At 40.2% G+C, this 19851-nt stretch overlaps 2 protein-coding genes across 2 annotated transcripts; both read left to right on the top strand.

Annotated features, from left to right (window-relative positions):
* The first annotated feature begins 755 nt into the window (after window positions 1-755).
* LOC121806389 lies at window positions 756-4279 on the top strand. Its single transcript, XM_042206408.1, has 2 exons — window positions 756-1884; window positions 3768-4279. The coding sequence occupies exon 1, from the start codon at window positions 1179-1181 to the stop codon at window positions 1839-1841; it is 663 nt and encodes a 220-aa protein (XP_042062342.1). The 5' UTR covers window positions 756-1178; the 3' UTR covers window positions 1842-1884; window positions 3768-4279.
* A 6808-nt stretch (window positions 4280-11087) lies between these two features.
* LOC121806410 (homeobox-leucine zipper protein HOX11-like) lies at window positions 11088-12579 on the top strand. Its single transcript, XM_042206434.1, has 4 exons — window positions 11088-11529; window positions 11609-11814; window positions 11902-11981; window positions 12054-12579. The coding sequence occupies exons 1-4, from the start codon at window positions 11253-11255 to the stop codon at window positions 12316-12318; spliced, it is 828 nt and encodes a 275-aa protein (XP_042062368.1). The 5' UTR covers window positions 11088-11252; the 3' UTR covers window positions 12319-12579.
* Window positions 12580-19851: the final 7272 nt, after the last annotated feature.

The raw sequence follows: 19851 nt of genomic DNA, 5'->3' as shown, positions 1-19851 counted from the left end.
TAACTGATTTACAAAGGCTGAAGTTAGTTAGTACATCTTGTTTTCTTATCTCTCATATATGTAGCTCAATGAGCCAAGAAAACATACACCACATACACATTCTCAAATTCTCAGTTTTCTTTTGATAGTTAACTCGACTTATGATTAGCTTGAGTGTTTCAATTGTAGTGAGGATCTCATCCTTCTTCTTCACATCTTGATCAATAAACTCCATTAAAGCTTCTCCGTGGACGTAGGCAAATCAATGCCGAACCACGTAATTCTTTGAGTGTGTTTTACTTCCTCCGTTATCGCCATAGTTCTTGTTGTTTCTCATTCGATCAGAGATCGAATCCTTACATATTCGAACAAACTTTAATACTCCATTGTAAGTTCTATTTTTTATTAACAATTAACAAATGAAATGTGTTTTATGTTACTTGATTAAATTTAACAAGTCTGATTATCTAAATGCGTCAATCCAACAACAAAAGTTTCGTACGGAGTAGATCGTATTGCAGCCTGATTAACTAATTTGAGATAAGATTGAGACATGATTAACAAATGTGATACATAATTTCGATATGATTATTGTGAAGTGTGTTAAGTATTTTGAGAATTTATGATTAATTGCGGATTCTAAAAATGCATCACACTTATTTTAGTAAGTAAAAAAGTTACACTTTTTAAAATTTTGCCCCTGGTATTATTCTTAAAAAAATTTGCCCACGGTTTTTTTTCTTTTTTGTCTATTGGCCGAAAACAAAATTGAATTGTTTAGGGATTGAATCAACGGATAACGATTTTTGACCCAAAATCGAGCTTAGTGTAAAAAATCAGCTCAAATTAGGTTAAAGAATTAGTACTTTTCAAGTTTTCCTAATCCCCTTTGCAAAAAAGGGGATTAACGATTTGCCACTGCAAAATTGATTTTTGCAAAAATTCTCCTTTTTCCCAAGTGTTAGCTATTCGAGGAGCGGTGGATTAACGATTCCCATCTACAAAGTGTCAGCGATTTTCGTCGGTGAATATATATGCATGAACTCTTTGTATTCTCTCGTCTTTGATTGTGATGATCCTATAGTTCTTCGCGTATGGGCTTCTAGGATCCTAATTTACTCCGATTAAAATAATCAAATCGCAGTTCTATTTCACTTTCAAGTTATGGGCTTTTTGATGTAGTAGTAGTTCTGCACGCGATGGATGATTTCATTGACGTTTTCTTGAACGAAGAACCGATAGATCCCTCGGTTGGTCAGGCGAATGAGTCGCATGAGAGAGTGGAGGAGAGGATTCGGCAGCTGCAGGGAGTTACATTTCGCGCGGGGGAGCGGCAGAGGCAGAGCCAGCGCTGCGAGCGGAATCCTGTGGGGATTAGGGTTGTTTTCAGTGATGCATTGGTTAATACGGATGTTGAGAGTGGAATTCTTGTTGAAAATGAGGGTGTGGGCACTGTGGATAAGGCTAGGGAAAGCGGGTGTAAAAGAGATCGATCACATTTGGTGGGGGAGGCGTTGGCATTGGCTATGGAATCTCCAGCCAAGAAGGGGGATAAGGAGGGTGGTAGCTTGTATGATTGTAATATATGCTTGGAGCTGGTCAGGGATCCTGTGTTGACTTGTTGCGGTCACTTGTTTTGTTGGGCCTGTTTTTATCAGGTGGAGTACGTTGATTCACGTTCTAAAGAATGTCCTGTTTGCGAGGGAGAGGTGACTGATGCCAATGTCATTCCGATTTATGGGAACAGCAGTGGGGGTGAGGGTGAGTGTGATCGTGAGCGTGAGACAGCATCTCACTTGAACTTGAAGGTTCCTCCACGCCCTAAAGCTCGTAGGATTGAGAGAGCTAGGAAGCGGGATTGATGTTTGTATGTGTGTATCATATGTTGCTGTTGCAGAAATGGAGGTAATTTCCATTCATATGCTCAAGTGAATTTTCAATTCTTGGGACACTATTGAATTTTGTACTAGTTTAGTGTTACTAATTTCAAAGGGATTAGTTACTAACATTACTCTGTATAAGTTCTTTGTACGTGCTACCATAATACTGAATAACAATACTGTTTATATGAAACATTGAGTTATATTTTTTGCTTATATGACATCTTAGATTGTACTATCTTGTATTTGGGTGAACACCACAAGCTCTCTCTCTTTCATATTTGAGGATATGTCCATTGCTACCAATCTTATCGTTATATTCATCTTTCATTGTTCTGCTTATTTTATTATGATTTCTATTTTGTTAGTATATTCTAGTATTATTCTTATCATTTCAAATAGTTAGAGATCTTGCTTTATGGTGATTGTCCAGTCACTGCACCATGTACTGTATCAAAAGTTCAGCCCTGGGGTTTTTATTTATGCTGGGACAGAGGTGCCCAAGATAGGAGGGTGAATTTGGAATTATCTTGCTGATATTTATTGATTTAGTACATTGCATAATGCCTATATGAGATATGCTGATTTCACTTTAGAGGGTAGTTATGCATAGTAGTAGCAGGCCGCCTCTAAACTTGACCAATTATCAACTTCTCCTCTGGCCTTTAGCTCTGCATTCCTTAATCCTTAGTTCACTGCATCTGCCAACTTTCCCGGAGATTGGAAATGGTGATATCAACCTAACTTTTGGTTAACTTTCTGCTCTGCCCAACCCAAACTGTCTTACATTGTAAAGCTCACTGTTGCAAGAAAACTGCATATTACATCTTGGCTCGGAGTTGTTTGCCACTAGAATATGTCTCTATGCTGTTCTCAGACCCATAAATGTAGTTTTGGAGATTTGTCAAACTTTGGAGAACACTGGAGGAGTAGCAGATATACATCATTATACTGAATTAAAAGCTAGTATAAAGAAGATTTAGAAGGCGTTTAGCTTAGAGTACTTGGACAATCGTATAGGCTATCATGTCTTAAATTTTATTTTGAAAATAAAGAATTGAGGTGCTCAGTAAATAAGATTGTGCATCTTTAATAGTGATTAGAGAGGAAAATATACTTGTTAAAATGACCAAATAACATATTTTTGTCAGAATTGGATTTATTAGAAAAAAAGTTTAGATTTGGTTATTTTTAAAAACAGTTTATCAGCTTCTAAAAGCTTATTTTGAGAGTAATACCAATGAATACATAGATGTATAGCAGGCCGCATTAGTAAAAAGTTATTTGGGCACTTACCAGCAAAGGATATGTTTCCTTACAGCTTGTGATGTTTTTCCTTTTTATTTGTTATTATGGTTTTGGAAGTTTCCATCGGGTATGAGTCGTGGAATATAAAATAATGCAAGAAGCTTGTTTTGGAGGACTGAGGTGTTCAATGGTCCTCTTCTTGTTCTTGATTGAAGAATAAACCATTGTTCTTCACCTTGATTCTGTTGTGTAGAGTGTTAGAATCCCTTAACTCTAGCCAAGATTTTATCAGCCTTGCTGGAAGAAATAACCATACTTTGGAGAATCTCATAAGGTCCCAAAAAACACTGAACTTCTCAAAGCTTCTCTTACTTTATAGTTTTGCAGACATCAATATAAATGTGGTAACCACATGCTTGAGTGAATAATACTCCACCATAGCGGAGTCATTGCCTACTAATCTTGCACTAACAAAGCTACAACTTGCAACTCCACTCTGAACTTTCTGTCTTGTTGTAATGTCACAAAAGCATGAAGTATGGTGATGGAAACAATCTATTAATCATGAGTTGGAAGAATATAGTGCTCTTACCAGCCAAGTTAAAGTTGGCAATGCCAAAATGAGATGAGTATTATGATTCCAAGGTCTTGATTTTTCAGGTAGGGCAATCACTCTGAGATTGAAATGAAGTAGAGGTGTTATCAAGGGAAAAAGTAGAAAAAGGGTGTGGGCATGCCTGAGAAGGACTTGTGGGACAAATATAAAGCAGAAAAGCAACTCAATCAGTGGTGCAATAATTGGTCATACACTCATACCACTGGAGGACTGCCTCTTGCACTTGACCTCCTCCCCACCCCCTACCCCCTACCCCTATGCCCTAATATATATAGATACATACATACACAAAATTTGCTTCAAAGTGGGACTGTGGATGCAGCTCTCTTCATGCCAATGATTGCTCTTGTTGGAGACTTGTCCCCTTCACACTGTGCATCACTTTGCCCCACACTTCACATGCTGCTTCTGCATCCATCCATACATACATAGGTATACATTGCCCTTTGTTTAATTTTCAGGTGTCTATATTGAATGGTCTTGTAGAATTTTCTTTTTCAACTAATTGTAATTAGGTTGATGCCAAAATGGCTCTTGAACTACTTTTTTTTTCCTTGTAATGAGTTGAATATCATTACTTTTCGTCTACTTTAAGATTGACAAAATGCAATTACAGTAATACAATCCAAATGAATATGGGTACATAGACATGTAAATTTTACTGTATTTTATTTCATTACTTTTCGTCTACTTTAAGATTGACAAAATGCAATTACAGTAATACAATCCAAATGAATATGGGTACATAGACATGTAAATTTTACTGTATTTTATTTTATTCTGTTTTATTTTCCTTCTGATTATATCTGGTGAATCACGCAAGCTTCTGAATTGACCCATTTTGATAATTTATAGTACTATGTTTTAGATTAACATTTACTAATATTTTATCGCCCAAGTTTATGTTTCTATTTGCTTTACTAAAAAAATTAAAATATTTGCAAATTGATTAGTATTGGAATTCGCTTACCCTATTAGCATACAGTTAGAGGAAGTGGTGGGATTCAAATCCTTTAATAATTGCATATATTTGTTAAAAAGTAAAAGAGAAAAAGTAGTACCACATTTAGAAGAGATTAAAAACATAGTACCCATTTTGGTAAAAAAAACACACAATAAAAAGTAAAAAGAAAAAAAGAAAATACTACCAATATCAAAGAAAAATACTACTCATGTGACATGTGTGGCAGAGTGCCCAAAGTCAAAGAAAACTTTAATTGAGAAAGTGGGTAGAGCATGTTTGATATGGTTATGCTTTTGGATTTATTGCATTTATAAATCAAGTTTGCATTCAAAGAGTGAAGCATCATTTGCGGGCAAACATGGTTTTTTACGAACAAAAGTTAGGTTGTAATTATTGTTTATTTTCACGGATTTATCCACATATTATGTGCTAGCAAATATGTTTACGTTTATAGAGAGAATCAAATTTATATAGTGGTACTACTATTACATAAAAATCAAAACATGATGTATTAGTTTTATTCTTCTTGAAAAAAAAAATAAATCATATATTTGGATATTTATAAAATTAATGTTCTAGTAAAAATTTATACTAATAGAGAAAAACGTAAATGGTGAGAGGTCAAATTTTGTTAGTGGTTTGGATTCCTCATTCGTGACAGTGATCGTCGGCACTCGGCACCCCAACCATTCCACCAAACAATTTATGCTCTCTTATAAAATTAATTTGAATCTCAAATATGGAAATAATACATATCAAAACTTAAAGATCTTGCTAACTGACGTAGTACCAATCTAGCATGTATTTTATTGTATGTGTATAGTTTCAAACTTAATTTTGCCCTAATTAGAGATGATGCACCAAATTGAAATTGTTCTGAGTTTTAACAGATTGAAAATGAGAACACGATGGCAAGTTGTTTTTTTAAAACATTAACACAGTATTACTATGGCTTTCTTTCCTTTTCCATGTGGCCTTGCACACACATATAGATTGAAATGAGAGCTGCAATGAAAATTAGATAAATTCGTAATAATAATCACTAAGTTGTAGTCTAACAAAAATGACAAATTAATGGAACTCCAATAAATTATCCGAATTCAGCTGCACCAAATAAGGGAGTGGTGTGTGTAGGGGTGGGGATTCGGTCGGTTCGGTTCCGACCGAACCGATTAGTTGGTTAACCGAATCCCATTTTTTCCAAAATCTAGAACCGGAACCGCACCCTTTGTCGGTTCGGTTCCTTGAGGAACCGATCGGTCCTAACCGACAGGTTCTTCAGTTCCACCAAAGGAACCGAAGGAGAGAACTTCGGCTTGGAGAGTTGGACAACAGCCTTGTAGGAGAGAGCAACGGTGTGGAGAGGGCAGCAGCCTCGTCGTCCTCAGCGAGAGAGCAGCGCAGCGCATCGAGGAGAAAATAGCAGCCTCATCGTCGCCGGTGTGGGAGAGAGCAACGGTCGGCGTGCTACGAGAATTTAGATGAGAGAGCTCTCGAGATATTTGACTTGACATTACTACTTGGTAATTTTTTTATGGAAGATAAGTCAATGTACCTATATCATTGTGGGATATTTAAGTTATTTGCTAATGCTTCATATTTATCTAATACGTTAATTTCTAAATTTTAATAAACAAAGTAGTTGTCAAGAGATTGGTTATCTCTCTAATTTGTGTATTCTCTTGTCTAAAACACACCAATCGGTTCTTCGGTTCTAACCTTTATGTTCTCGGTTAGAACTGAGAACTGTCTAATCCTAAACCCACGAACCGGGACCGAACCTTAACCTTATTTTTTCGGTTATCGGTTACCGATAACCGAAAAAATAAGGTTCGGTTCTCGGTTAACCAAGAACCGAGAACCGTTTCTCCACCCCTAGGTGTGTGCGCGCGCGCGTAGAGAGAGAGAGCTATGGGTGTGCGACAAAAGAAGTGGCAATAATGGAGACAATTCATGCTTATCTCTTTGCTGTATGATTCAGCCGATAACCGAAAAAATAAGGTTCGGTTCTCGGTTAACCAAGAACCGAGAACCGTTTCCCCACCTCTAGGTGTGTGCGCGCGCGCGTAGAGAGAGAGCGCGATGTGTGTGTGACAAAAGAAGGGGCAATAATGAAGACAATTCATGCTTATCTCTTTGTTGTATGATTCACTCATTATTTATTGACTACAATAATGATGATATCAATAAGATTGTCCACTATAATGCGGACACGCCCAATAGCCTCGCCCCAGTTTTTGTCCATAGCCCTAAAATTTTGTGTCCGCCACTATAGTGGACACCTCCAATAGCCCCCAAATTTTATAATCAATTTTCATTTTATAATGTTTCAAGTAATTATGAACAAATTTATCGGGCTATACGTAATTAGAAGAACACGACTATACGAAGTAGAAGTAGAAGTAGAAGCAGAATTAAAATTAAAATTAAAATTAAAATTAAAATTAAAATTAAAATAATGAATGGAGTGGGGTGTATTTATAGATGAACAAATTCCAGTTGCCTCTCCACAAATTGTTCATTTTCGACCTCAAATTGTAGTGAGAGAAATTTTTATAGATGCAGAGTTTGAATGGTGTGAAAATAATGAATGGAGTGAGGTGTATTTATAGGTGAATTGAAATGTAAAAAAAAATTAAAAATCGGCTATAGCCGCGGCTGTTGGTGCCGCCACTATAGGCGCCGCGCCTATAGCCGCGTCCGCCCCCATTTCACCGCGTCCTCGCCCTGGAGTCGGCTGAAGCCCGTCCGCCCCCCTACCGCCCCCATTTCGGTGTCCGCCCGCGCTCTCCACTATAGCCGCCGCCCTCCGCCCCAACCCGCGGCTATAGCCGGAGGCGCCTTATTGTGGACACCCTAACTGCCCAACTGAATCCCATGTGTTTTCGAAATTCTATTATTTAACTTTTTTTAACTTTTTAAAAATCTATTTCTCTTACTCTATTGTAACAGTTTAAACTTTAATTACATCAAGGTTTTTATTTTTAGGAACGTGATAAAAGTAATATCATGTATAAAATATTAACATTTGAATTAATGCGTTAGAAATTGATGAGGTTGTTGTGTGCACGAAAATCAAGCTTCTCTTTTCTCGCCATCCTGATTCTTGAGCACCAACACCAAAAATGAATATTGAAGATGTTTTTATTTTCTTAATCAAGTTCATAATTCATTGATACGGCTTTTGTATGGAGTATTAAATACTAGTACTATATTTTAAATTCTAATTAAACGTGTAATAGTAATTTCATATTTAAAAATAATAAAAATCGATGGAGAAAAAACATACGTATCGGTCCAGTTCCTGTTAGAGCATCTCCAATGGCGGCGAGCGGGCCGGCTAGCCGATTTCCGGCGCTCGCTGATCCGCTCGCCGAACCATTGGAACCGGCGAGCGCCATTTTGGCGAAAAAATCGGCTAGGGCTGGCCGATTCGCGAGAGCTCGCCGATGCACTCACCGGTCCGCTCGCCGCCATTGCAGGCTCAGGACTGGCGAGTGTTCGACGAGCGAATTTATTTATTTTTTTTTAAATTTTCGAAACACTATATATACGCGATTTGCACGTCATTTTCATTCACACCACTTGTTTTAACGAGTACTCTCTCTATCTTAATTTTTGTACAAGATCAATAACGCGAAATGGAAAACAACGAAGGTACTCCAGTGACGAGCGGGTCTCAAACTCCCCCGGTACCTGTGGGAGGTGGATGGGGTCCGATGCCCGGGTACTACAACATTTACTCGTGGCAGCAGATGATGCCCGGGATGGCACCCGAGGGGAGTATGCCAGGGGGTTTACCAGCTATGCCGGGGTGGACACCCGGGATGCAGATGATGCCGGGGTGGGGTCCCGAGATGCAGATGATGCCGGGAGGGGTACCGGCGACGCAGGGGATGCCGTGGGGTGTACCGGCGACGCAGGGGACGCTGGGGAGGGGGGAAACATCTATCGCCCTAGTTTTGATTTTTCGACTGATTCTTCGCACACATCGACCCCAACGGAGGCGCAGTTCACGCAATATAAGACTTTCTCCTTAGAAGAGTTGGGGTTTGATCTTCTCGGTGTTCCGGAAACTCCCGTTCAAACGGGGGGAGTAGGGCGGGGTCGGGGCCCGCCAAGAAGAAGGGCAAGTGGAAGGACAAGAGGGTCGGCCAGTCGTCGCAGTCGGTTGAGGACGACCCCTCGGTGCGGAGAACGTCGCGCTTTCCAAAGCGTGGGTGAGTGTCTGTGATGATCCTCTGACTTCGAACAATTAGAGGATCGTCAACATGTGGGCCAAAATTGCTGCAGCCTACATGAGATTTTGCCCGGAGAGGAGGCCGCGCACCGGGGAGGAGTGCCGGAAGGGGTGGGACCGAATCAGGGCTGGGGTCTCCCGATTTTTGGGCTTGTACGCCAACGCCCTCCGCATGCAGAGCAGTGGCCAAACGGAGGATGACTGCAGGAGGATAGCGGAGAAAGTCTTCCCCTAGCCCGGGTTGTATAAGGAGTTCACCTACCGGAACTGCTACGAGGTGCTGAACGACTCCGAGAAGTTCCGGGAAGGTGTCGACGCTGGCTGGCCGAAGAAGCAACGACTGAACTATACCGGTGATTACAGCGGCAGCAGCGGCGGTTCCCACGACCTCCCCGAGGATGCGGAGGAGCTCCCGTCCCCGCCATCGTTCGCTCGCCGAACTCGCCCGGTTGGTCAAAGGAGGGCACAACGGGAGGCGAGGGGGGGGACGGGGGGTCCCAGGAGGTACAGTCGGCATCCCCCCTTGGCCAGTCGACAGAGGATCTCAAATTCTTTGCGCGTCAACAAACGCGCGCTCAGATGGCCAAGACGTTAGCCGAATGGCGGACGGCGACGGACCCCGAGGAGAAGAGTTTTCTTCACGCAATGCTCGTGAGCATGCGTGACGATTTGAAAACCGGGGGGGCACCGGGGGGTTCCGGAGGATACGAAGGCGGCGGCGACGGTGACGGTGACGGTGGCGAGGGGGGCGACGGAGACGAGGAGTGAGGCGGAGGTCGTGTTTTTTTTAAATAATGTAATTTTTTTTAAATTAATGTATTTTTTTAATGTAATTTTTTTTAATTAATGTATTTTTTTATTGTACTTTTTTTAAATTTAAATAATATTATTGAATTTTCCCGTATTTCGTCGTACATTTAATTCCGTATTTTATGTGATTGTCAATTATTTGTTTTATATAATTAGGGATGATGTGACTAGGCTATTGCTGGGCTATTTGCATGTCCTGATAATGTGGCAGGGGGATTTTTAATGTTGATGATGTGGCAGGAGGAGTTTGTGGCTGAGCTATTGCCGGGCAAAAGCCACTGGAGATGCCCTTAGGTCCTGGAAGATTATTGGCCCCTAACAATTTTTGCAATGTATCTTTACTAAACGACAGTGTTAGTGCACGAATCAATTCATGATTCCCAGATATAACTAATTTAAAAGAAAATTTATTTGAAGGCACTGGGCCCTCCCTCCACTCTACCATGTAGCTCGCGTAATGTGCTTACTAATATACACTTTAAATGCTAGAGACTAGAGAGAAAAGGGAAGAGTATGTTTGAAATATTAGAAAGACAATGTTTTATATAATAAATTGCTGCAATTTATTATGGTTTCCCATTATATCAACAAGTAGCACTACTCTACTATTACCATCAATATTTCTTTATCGCAAATTTGGTTATCTTTGTGTTCAAGACTAGTCTATAAGTTTTAAAAAATATCGGTAATATTTGTACTTTTGATCTGAATCGTTCATTTTTTTAATATTATTATTCATCTTGTGTGGTTTGCTGGCCTAAAAACTGCAACGACTCTGTTTCTAGATTGACGACAATTGCTATAGATTAATATAAGTCTTTTCAGTGTGCTTTGTCCTCACTTGCATTCTCTCTAAGCAGTGGAATGACAACTTCATTTTCTAAAATACGGTTACGGTTACGGTTACGGTTACTCACCATGTATGGTTTGCATACCTAAAAATTGTACGTAACAAAACGGTTCCTAGATCGACGACTATCCCCACGTATAAATTTTGTCCTTATAAATCAACTACTAGTATAATATTGCACCAAATGTTGACCACAACACAGAAAATTAGAATTAAGCAATGGCATTAGTTAAAAGAAGAAGAAGAGAGTGGGTGTGTTTAGATTTGGAAAGCATGAAAAGTGGATTTAAGCAGGGACCCCCAAAATCTTGAAAGAGGGACAGTCATGGCCTCTTAAAAATTGGGCTTTCACGTGTGATATTTGTTTGTCAACATGAGTATGTCGGTCAAACCCTCCATTATGCTAATCATCACCACTAAAATTTTCTTAATCCCTCTAAAAAAACCTTAAAAAATGGCATAAGATATTGCAAATCATTAAATTAAATATACAAGTATGGTCTACTTGTATTCCTTGACCTCTCTCTCTCTCTCCTCCTCCTCCTCCTCCTCCTCTCTATTCCCCTGCCATTCTTATTAAACAATTTCACACAGAGTGGGTTGAATCTTTAAAATACTCTTTTCTCTCTCATATACTCTCCAAACTCATTTTTTGTGTTCAAAGTATGGAGCTGGGCTTGAGCTTGGGAGATGCATCAAAATCTTCAAGCTTGTTGAAAGAGAACAACTCCCCGAATGAGCACCAAAATCAAACCGGCCTCGATTTCTGCATGTCTTTGGGGCTCACCTCCAATTATCAAGAAAGAGGAAAAGCCCATGATCAAAACGACGACGCATCGGCGAGTGATGCCAGTCAAGATGAAACTCCTCTCCAATTGAATCTCCTACCTCTTGCTCCTCTTCCTCGCCAGATTTCTTCCCGACTTTGGTCTTCCGACAATGGTAGCTTCAAATTCACTCGCCTAATTAAAATCTACTCCTATTTTTGTTCAATCATAATTTACGAATTAATTTTGAAAAGGGAGCTCGGAAAATGGGTCGTCGGCGGCCAAGGGATTTGACGTGAACCGGACGCCGGCGGCGGCGGAGGCCTCGTCGGCGAACAGCAAGCGAGAATTCGAGGCGGACGACGACAACGGCCACAACGCTCGCAAAAAGCTCAGATTGTCGAAAGAGCAATCCGCTTTTCTCGAAGAAAGCTTCAAAGAACACAACACCCTTAATCCCGTAACTACTCCGCTTCTTCTTAGCAACTGAGTTGAGTTGCGCTTCATCGTCTTATTCTCCTGATCTACTTACTATTTATTTGTGCAGAAACAGAAACTTGCGCTTGTGAAACAGCTGAATCTACGAGCCCGACAGGTGGAGGTGTGGTTCCAGAACAGAAGAGCGAGGTGCGAACGCGAACAATTATTATTGTTGTTGTTGAAAAAAAAGGCGAAGCTGATGTGTTTGTGGAATTGCAGGACGAAGCTGAAGCAGACGGAGGTTGACTGCGAGTATTTGAAGAAATGCTGCGAAACGCTGACTGTGGAAAACAGAAAACTGCAAAAGGAGTTGCAAGACTTGAGAGCACTCAAAACTTCAAATCCATTCCAAGCCGCCACCACTCTCACCATGTGCCCCTCCTGCGAGCGCGTCGCCTCCACCTCCGCCGCCGCCAAGGTCATTCCGTTTCCGCTAGCGAGGCCCAGATTTTACCCCTTTCCGAATCAGCCCGCCGCCTCCTGATTGATTTAACGGTACTTGTAAATATACATGGAAATAACTAAATTAGCTAGCTAGGTCCTTAATTTGTGTTTTTTTTCCTTTCTTGTCATGTGTTTGGTTTGATGGTGGTGGATTGAGCAAATTTTTCAGCTCGTACTATGTTGATTGTGTAGGAGAATACAATTAAACATAAATTAGTTTGGGGCAAAATTCCAGTTGATTAATTACTAATTCATTGTTTTTGCCCTGCATTCATTTCTGAATGGAAAAAACTGCTTTTTCTCATTTTCCTCTTTGACCATTATATTTTTTCCACACGAGAATAGAATGGCAATTTATTAGACATAAGAATGGAATGGCAATTTGAAATTGTGTATTTCATGTTGATTGAAAACAAATTTAAGTATCGTCTTTAGAGCATCTCCAATGGCAGACGTCCGGTCGGACATTCGCGACGGGCGACCGGGACGTCCGCCATTGTAACGAAGGCACTCGGATACGGATGTCCCGTATGGACGTCGCATGTCCTCGGACGTCCGGGCGACGGGCGGGCGGACGTCCGGGTCGGACGTCCGGTATTTATTTATTTATTATTTTTTTTAAAACTCTATATATACGGCTCGTTGAACTTCATTTCATTCGCACCACTTGTGTTAACAAGTTTTTCTCTTCTTTTACTACAAATTTCATTTCTACTTAATGGAGAACGACAGGAACTCCCCCGCCACGAGCGAGTCGCAGACTCCGACGTTTCCCGCCGAACTGGAGGGAAACTCTAGCGGAAAATGTCGGGGATGCAGTCCCAAATGGCGTGTGGGATGGGTGGAATGGGTGGGATGGGTGGAATGGGCGGGATGGGTGGTATGGGTGGTATGATGCCCAGGGCAGCGGGGATGGGGGGCATGACCCCAAATATGATGGGGATGGGGATAGGGGGCATGACCCCAAATATGATGGGGATGGGTGCAGACCATGCTTGGGGAGGGGGTGGCAGGGCCCTAAACCACTTGTGGAGAATGTCTATCGCCCAGTTATCGATATGTTGTCTACTGATTCCCCCTCCAGTTTTGTTCAGGAGACTCAGTTCACCGGCATGGAAACTTTCTCTTTTGAGGAGTTGGGGCTATCTCCAGTCAGGAAGACTCCCGATGATGTGGGGACAGCGGCAAGGGGCAGGGGCAAGGGCCGTGGCAGGGGCAAGGACAAGGGGAAAGCCACGGGCTCTTCCTCGCGAACGGTGGCAGGGGAGGAGGATGAGGAGGAGACGGGAAAGAGGACGGCCTGGAGCTTGTGGGAAAACGTCGCGCTTGCGAAGGCTTGGGTTTCAATAGTCGAGGATCCCTATGTTGGTGCTAACCAGCATATTGACAGACTGTGGCATCGCATCGCTGAAGCCTACCTCACACACAAACCGGCTGGGGCGAAGTGTCGCATTCCCGAACAATGCTGGAAACAGTGGGAGCGGTTGAGGCCTAAGCTTAGTTGATTTGCCGGCCTCTACCAAAACAATCTCCGCCAGGCAACCAGCGGTATGTCCGAGGAGGATGTGAAGAACCGTGCCTTTGCGCAGTACCCCGACAGATCCTTGAAGTTCAAAGATTTTGACCAGTGGGAGGCCTATCTCGTGGTGAAGGATTCCCAAAAGTTTTCTGGGGGTGTCGAATCGGGCTGGCCGATGCGGACGAAGATCAACGCTTCCGGTGAATACAGCAGCAGTGCTGGTTCGCACGAGCTCCCAGAAGCCGAGGAAGTGGCCCCGCTACCTCAATCAGACTCCCGCCGTCGTCGTCGCCCGATTGGGCAAAAGGCTGCGCAGCGGAAGGCTAGGGGAAGCAGCAGCGGTAGCGGGTCGTTCGAGGTCCAATCGGAGCCCCCTGCTCCCCCAGAAGAGTACGACCGTCTCACCCGCGCGCAGATAACGACTAGCTTGGTCCGGACCATGCATAGGTGGCATAGCACGATCGATCCGGTGTACAAAAGGCTGTTGAAGGATGTCATCGATGGATGCCGGCGCGATTTGGGGATGCCACCCATTAGAGATGATGGCGCCGAGATTAGCGGCGGGGACGACGGGGGCGACGAGGACAACGCGGAGTGAGCCGAGAATGTATGACTATGTATTTTTTTCTTTTTTGCATGACTATGTATTTTTTCTTTTTGGTATGACTATGTATTTTTTCTTTTTTATTATGTAATTTTCCCGTATTCCGTGTCAAAATTACAATTCCGTTACGTAATTAAATAATTGTGATTTTTTTTAATTGCGGGAAGTCCTAGTGGGAAGGGCGATGGGAAGGGCGGATTGTGCAGGGGAAGTCCAGGTGACGTGGCAGTGGGATGGGAAGTTCTAGTGACGTGGCAGGAGGTTTTTTGGGAAGTCCTAGTGGATGTCCGAGTGGGACATCCGTGCATTGGAGATGCTCTTAGCTAGTGAGTACTAGTAGGAGTATTATTATTATTATTATTATTATTATTATTATTATTATTATTATTATTATTATTATTATTATTATTATTATTATTATTATTATTATTATTGGAGTAATTTAATTTGTGTTGCAAAAAACGAGGGACTTTGTTTTCTAAAGTCCACAAGGCATTGTGGTTAAAAACCGATAGATCTTTGAACTAAGATTCTCATTTGGGTAATCAAACCAAAACATAGATTCACAAAAGTATTCAGTTACTAAAAAATAGATTCACACAAGATTGAACTGACAGGGACTAATTTTGTCATAAAGTGTGACCAATCTTACATTATAATGTTTTTAGTTATTGTCATGAATCCATCATATAGAACAACATTCATAAGGTTCATGTATAATCCAACAAACCAAAGACCTATAATCTTATTACTCAACTATCGTGCTTTTATATATGGAGTAACATGTTACAAACTCGATGCCATATCAGTTGCTTGAGCAACAAATGTGTAATTTATAGACGTAAATGTGACAATCTCTTCGTCAGTGCTATTACATGTGACATACTCCCTCCGTCCACGAAAAATAGGACACATTTTGAATGACACAGGTTTTAATGTAAGATTGGTAAAGTAAAGGAAAAGTAGTGTTAGTGGAATGTGAGATCCATAATATTAGTAAGAGAGAAGGAAAAAAAGTAAGAAAGAATTTGTTGAAAACTTTCCTTTTTTTAAACGTGCCCTATTTTTTGTGGACAACCAAAAATGGCAAATGTGGGGTCCATAATATTAGGAAGAGAGAAGGATGGAGTATTTTTTTTTTACACAAGTTTTTAGGTAGTGGTGTTTAGTGGTTAAATTGAGAGAATAAAGTAGGAGCGTGAAAAAAATAGTGAAAAAAAGTACTCACTCGGTCCGCAAAATATTGTCCTTGTTTGACTCGACATGAGTTTTAAGAAATGTGAAGAAAAGTGAGTGAAAAAAGTTAGTGGAATGTAGGTCCCACGTTTATATATTGGTTTTAAAATAGAATGTGGGTGTAATGAGTTAGTGGAAAGTGGGGGCCATTTACCAAAAATGGAAAAAAAAAACACAAAGTGGGCAACATTTCACCGACGAACCGAAATAGAAATATTGGACAACATTTCATAGACGGATAGAGTAAGAGAGAAATAGAGTTTTGCTTTTTTGATATAAAAGAAAATGTGTCACCTACACGGGATAGTCTAAAAATAAATACGTGTGACTTATAAGTAGGTTTTGGGATGGATTCTTTCTGTTCATTCTGTAACATAATTACACAGGTGCGTGTTATTCCTAGAAAAGAAAAGTCATAGCAGTCATGCAATCCACGCTGATAATCTATAGTCGTAGTTGAAGAAAATATTGATGAATAGGCATGATAGGTAGGGAAGTATGTTGGGATGTCCCGTGGTTCAAGGCATGGTTTAGGCTAAGAGTGTCATTCTATTGTCTAATTGATTTTTGAATTGATTGATTAAAGTTTTAGTACTCCCTCCGTCCCGAGCTACTCGCTCATTTCCTTTTCGGCACGGAGATTAAGGAATGAGTGTATAGGAAAGTCAAAAATGACGGCTGTAGGTGAAAATTTTTACTAAAAATGGAAAGAGTGCAAGTAACTTGGGACGCCCAAAAAGGAAATACGTGCGAGTAGTGCGGGACGGAGGGAGTAATAATTTGAGCCACGATAATATAGAAGTAGGATAAGGCGTGGGAACTATAGTAGATAACTGTCTTGTCTATGAAAGTTAGGATTTGGCCGCACACACAAAACCTTATTTTTAGTTTAGACTTTAAAATTTTGGATTTTATAAAATGTAAAGTATGCTAAATTTATTCAACAATAAATAAAAGTAACTTAGTAAGTACTACTCCTGCATTTCAAGGAAGATGGCTCCTTACTTGAATGACAGAGGATTTTATATAACTTTATTTTATGTATTAAGTGAAGAAAGTAAAGTAAAAGAGGGGAATAAAGTAGATATGAAGATGTTTTTATTTTTAGTAATGAATCATCTTGGTTGGGACAACAAATAAGGAAAGTGAATCATCTTTAATGAGGAGGAAGGAGTATTAAACTTTTAAATTTTTTCTAAAAAATAAAATATCTTATTAAAAGTCTTGTACGTACATTCATATTATGTGTGCATATTATAAGTAAAGGGATGTATTCATATCCTTTTTCTATTTTTTGTTTAATCTTCCAACTGAATCTCGACCCTTCAATTTCAAGATCTGATGGCCGAAAATAATGCCACATGTATTTAATTAAAATCTTTAAAAAAAAATGAAAATGGTCTTTTTTGGTATACACAATTGAGTTGGTTATGGTAAGTTGCTTGATTTTCTCCATCAAAAGATTGCAGCGGTTTTTTGTTCTTGGTAAGACAAACGCTGTTGAAGACATTCTCTCTAAAATTTCTTCGATTTTTTTTCCAAGTAAAAAATCATTTTTGTTGGAGCAGTCGTCCATTGTTTTCGTTTTCTTCATCAATGGAAGAAGATAATTTAATTTGTTCCTTTATTGATTATTAAACTTATTTGTTCACTTAAAAACCGATTTGTTGGAGTAATCGTTCATTGCATAAAGTGACTGTATCTTTTGTTTGGTTGTGTTATACAATTTCATGATTGTTTGGTTCGTTAAGATTGACAGTGTTTGATTGTTTGGGGAACGTTTCATTCATTCTCCAAGGGTTTAGCAATCCTTGGGGCTGGGGTGTAGTATGGAGTAAGCAACACAACCGTCACCAAAGTCCACAAGTATCAGTTATTCGTCTAGGGTTTAGATATCAGCGCGGCTAAGGAGTAGTTTTAACTGATAAACATAATGTACAAATATTACTGGGTAATGGATGTTATTGACTCTATAATGGACGATGTGTGAACTGCAATGTATATGTTTTCTGAGCCGTTTTGATTGGTTGTGTTATACAATTTCATGAGTAGTTTAAGATTGGCAGTGTTTGATTGTTTGGGGCACGTTTCATTCATTCTCCCGGGGTTTAGCAATCCTTGGGGCTAGGGTGTAGTATGGAGTAAGCAACACAACCGTTGCCAAAGTCCACGGGTATCAGTCATTTCTCTAGGGTTTAGATATCAGTGCGGCTGGTGAGTAGTTTTAACTGATAAACATAATGTACAAATATTACTGGGTAATGGATGTTATTGTCTCTATAATGGACGATGTGTGAACTGCAATGTATATGTTTTTTGAGCCGTTTTGTTTGATTGTGTTTTACAATTTCATGACTAGTTTAAGATTTGTAGTGTTTGATTATTTGGGGCACGTTTCATTCATTCCCCAAGGGTTTAGCAATCCTTGGGGCACATTTAACGATTAGCTATTTTCGAGTAAATGCCTCTAACGGTGAGATTGATAATATGAAAGTAGATGCTTAGTTAGGGAGAAAGTTGGCATATTTATAATAATTTATGAATGCCTAAGAGCGTCCACTATAACGTGGACGCGGCTATAACCGCGAGCGGGGCGATGGCGGGGCGGAAGCGGGGCGGCTTATAGTGGGAAGGGTGTCCGCCGCTGGGGTGGACGCGGCGGGTGAGGGGAGGGACGGCGGACGCGGAATCGCCGCGTGCGGGGCGAGGACGCGGCTGAGGGTGGCATAGAGATAAGGAGTGGGGCTATAGCCGCGGCTGTCTATTGCAGTAGCCGCAGCTGACGCGGCGGCGCGACGGTTCGAGAAGGGGGCGGCGGTGGGAGGGGGCTGTCCGCCCCTATAGTGGACACCCTAAGGTGGCCTTTTCATTATCACCACCAATTATTACTCACACAACCCAAGTACATTCCCCATTACTATGTTTCTCTTTCATTTTTCCATGACTCCAGCACGTGATTTGACTCGCCGCACGTGACATCATTGCTCTTCCTCTCCTTTTTGTCTATGGAAGTATCTTTCATAACAATGCTCTTCCTTTCTATCTTCGCATTCTAGACTATCATTTTTATCTGTAAAATGAATTTTCTATTTTATCGTAAATTAGATTACATTTTAAAGGGGTTTAATAATATTTCTGCAAGTTTTCAATTCGTTGTGAATGATTCTTGAATATTTTTGCACGAATGTAGAGATGAGATTTAGATGTATTTATTTAATATCGAAACTGAAAAATTAAATAAGGTTTTCTCAAGCTCATTTCTTGAATTGATTTTGAATTTAACGGATATTAAAATATACTCCCTACGTCTCGCTTTAGGAGTCCCGGTTGATCAATTTCGTGCGTCCCGCTTTAGGAGTCCCGGTTGATGTAAACTAATAAAAAATGCTTATAATTCAATTTAAAAAGTGTTAAAAGTGGGTCTCAATATCCACTACAACATTTATTTATTACACACTTAAACACTTTCTTAAAACATGTGCCAAAAGTGGGTCTCAATATCCACTACAACATTTATTTATTACACACTCAAACACTTTCTTAAAACATGTGCCCGACTCAACCGGGACTCTTAAAGTGGGACGGAGGGAGTAATAAATAAGCAAGACAACGTTCCATATATAAGACTCATGATTATTTTTTGAGGTGGCAATTATAACATGATACAAAATGAAAATATGAATCATTGTTCAATTCGATCTATCCATGTTTACTTGTAAAAAAAACCAACATATTTAAACCTATTTATTGAACATAAAAGTGATGCATGCACGCCACCACCCTCATTAAAATCAATGCCGATTTCCATTAATAAGAAAAACGTACATTTCTGTTCCATATTCATTTATGATCTGTGAGAAATGAATAAAGAAAATTAATTTCAGTCACACCCATGGAATTGAAGTAGTGAATTTGGATTGTGGTAACGTATTAAAAGGGCAATTTGATTACCCCACCATGCATATTATTCTACCATGATAAGTCATTTTCCCGTCCAATTAGTTATATTTCGATTCATAAATACTCCTATATATAATTGCCAATTGGGTCGTTAAAATAAGTCTTTGCCTTCAAATTTAATTCACATGAAAGTCAAAGTATATCTAGAATGGAATATGATAAAACCAAACTTCAACAACAGCCTAAACAAAATTACTATATTGCCAAATACAGAATTTAAAATGTCGATGTTATTGCTAATTACGTAAATCTGA

Source organism: Salvia splendens, chromosome 6 (assembly GCF_004379255.2).
Source record: "Salvia splendens isolate huo1 chromosome 6, SspV2, whole genome shotgun sequence".
Taxonomy (NCBI): Eukaryota; Viridiplantae; Streptophyta; class Magnoliopsida; order Lamiales; family Lamiaceae; genus Salvia; species Salvia splendens.
Note: the sequence above shows the minus strand (reverse complement) of the source record. Positions and strands in the feature narration are given on the sequence as shown.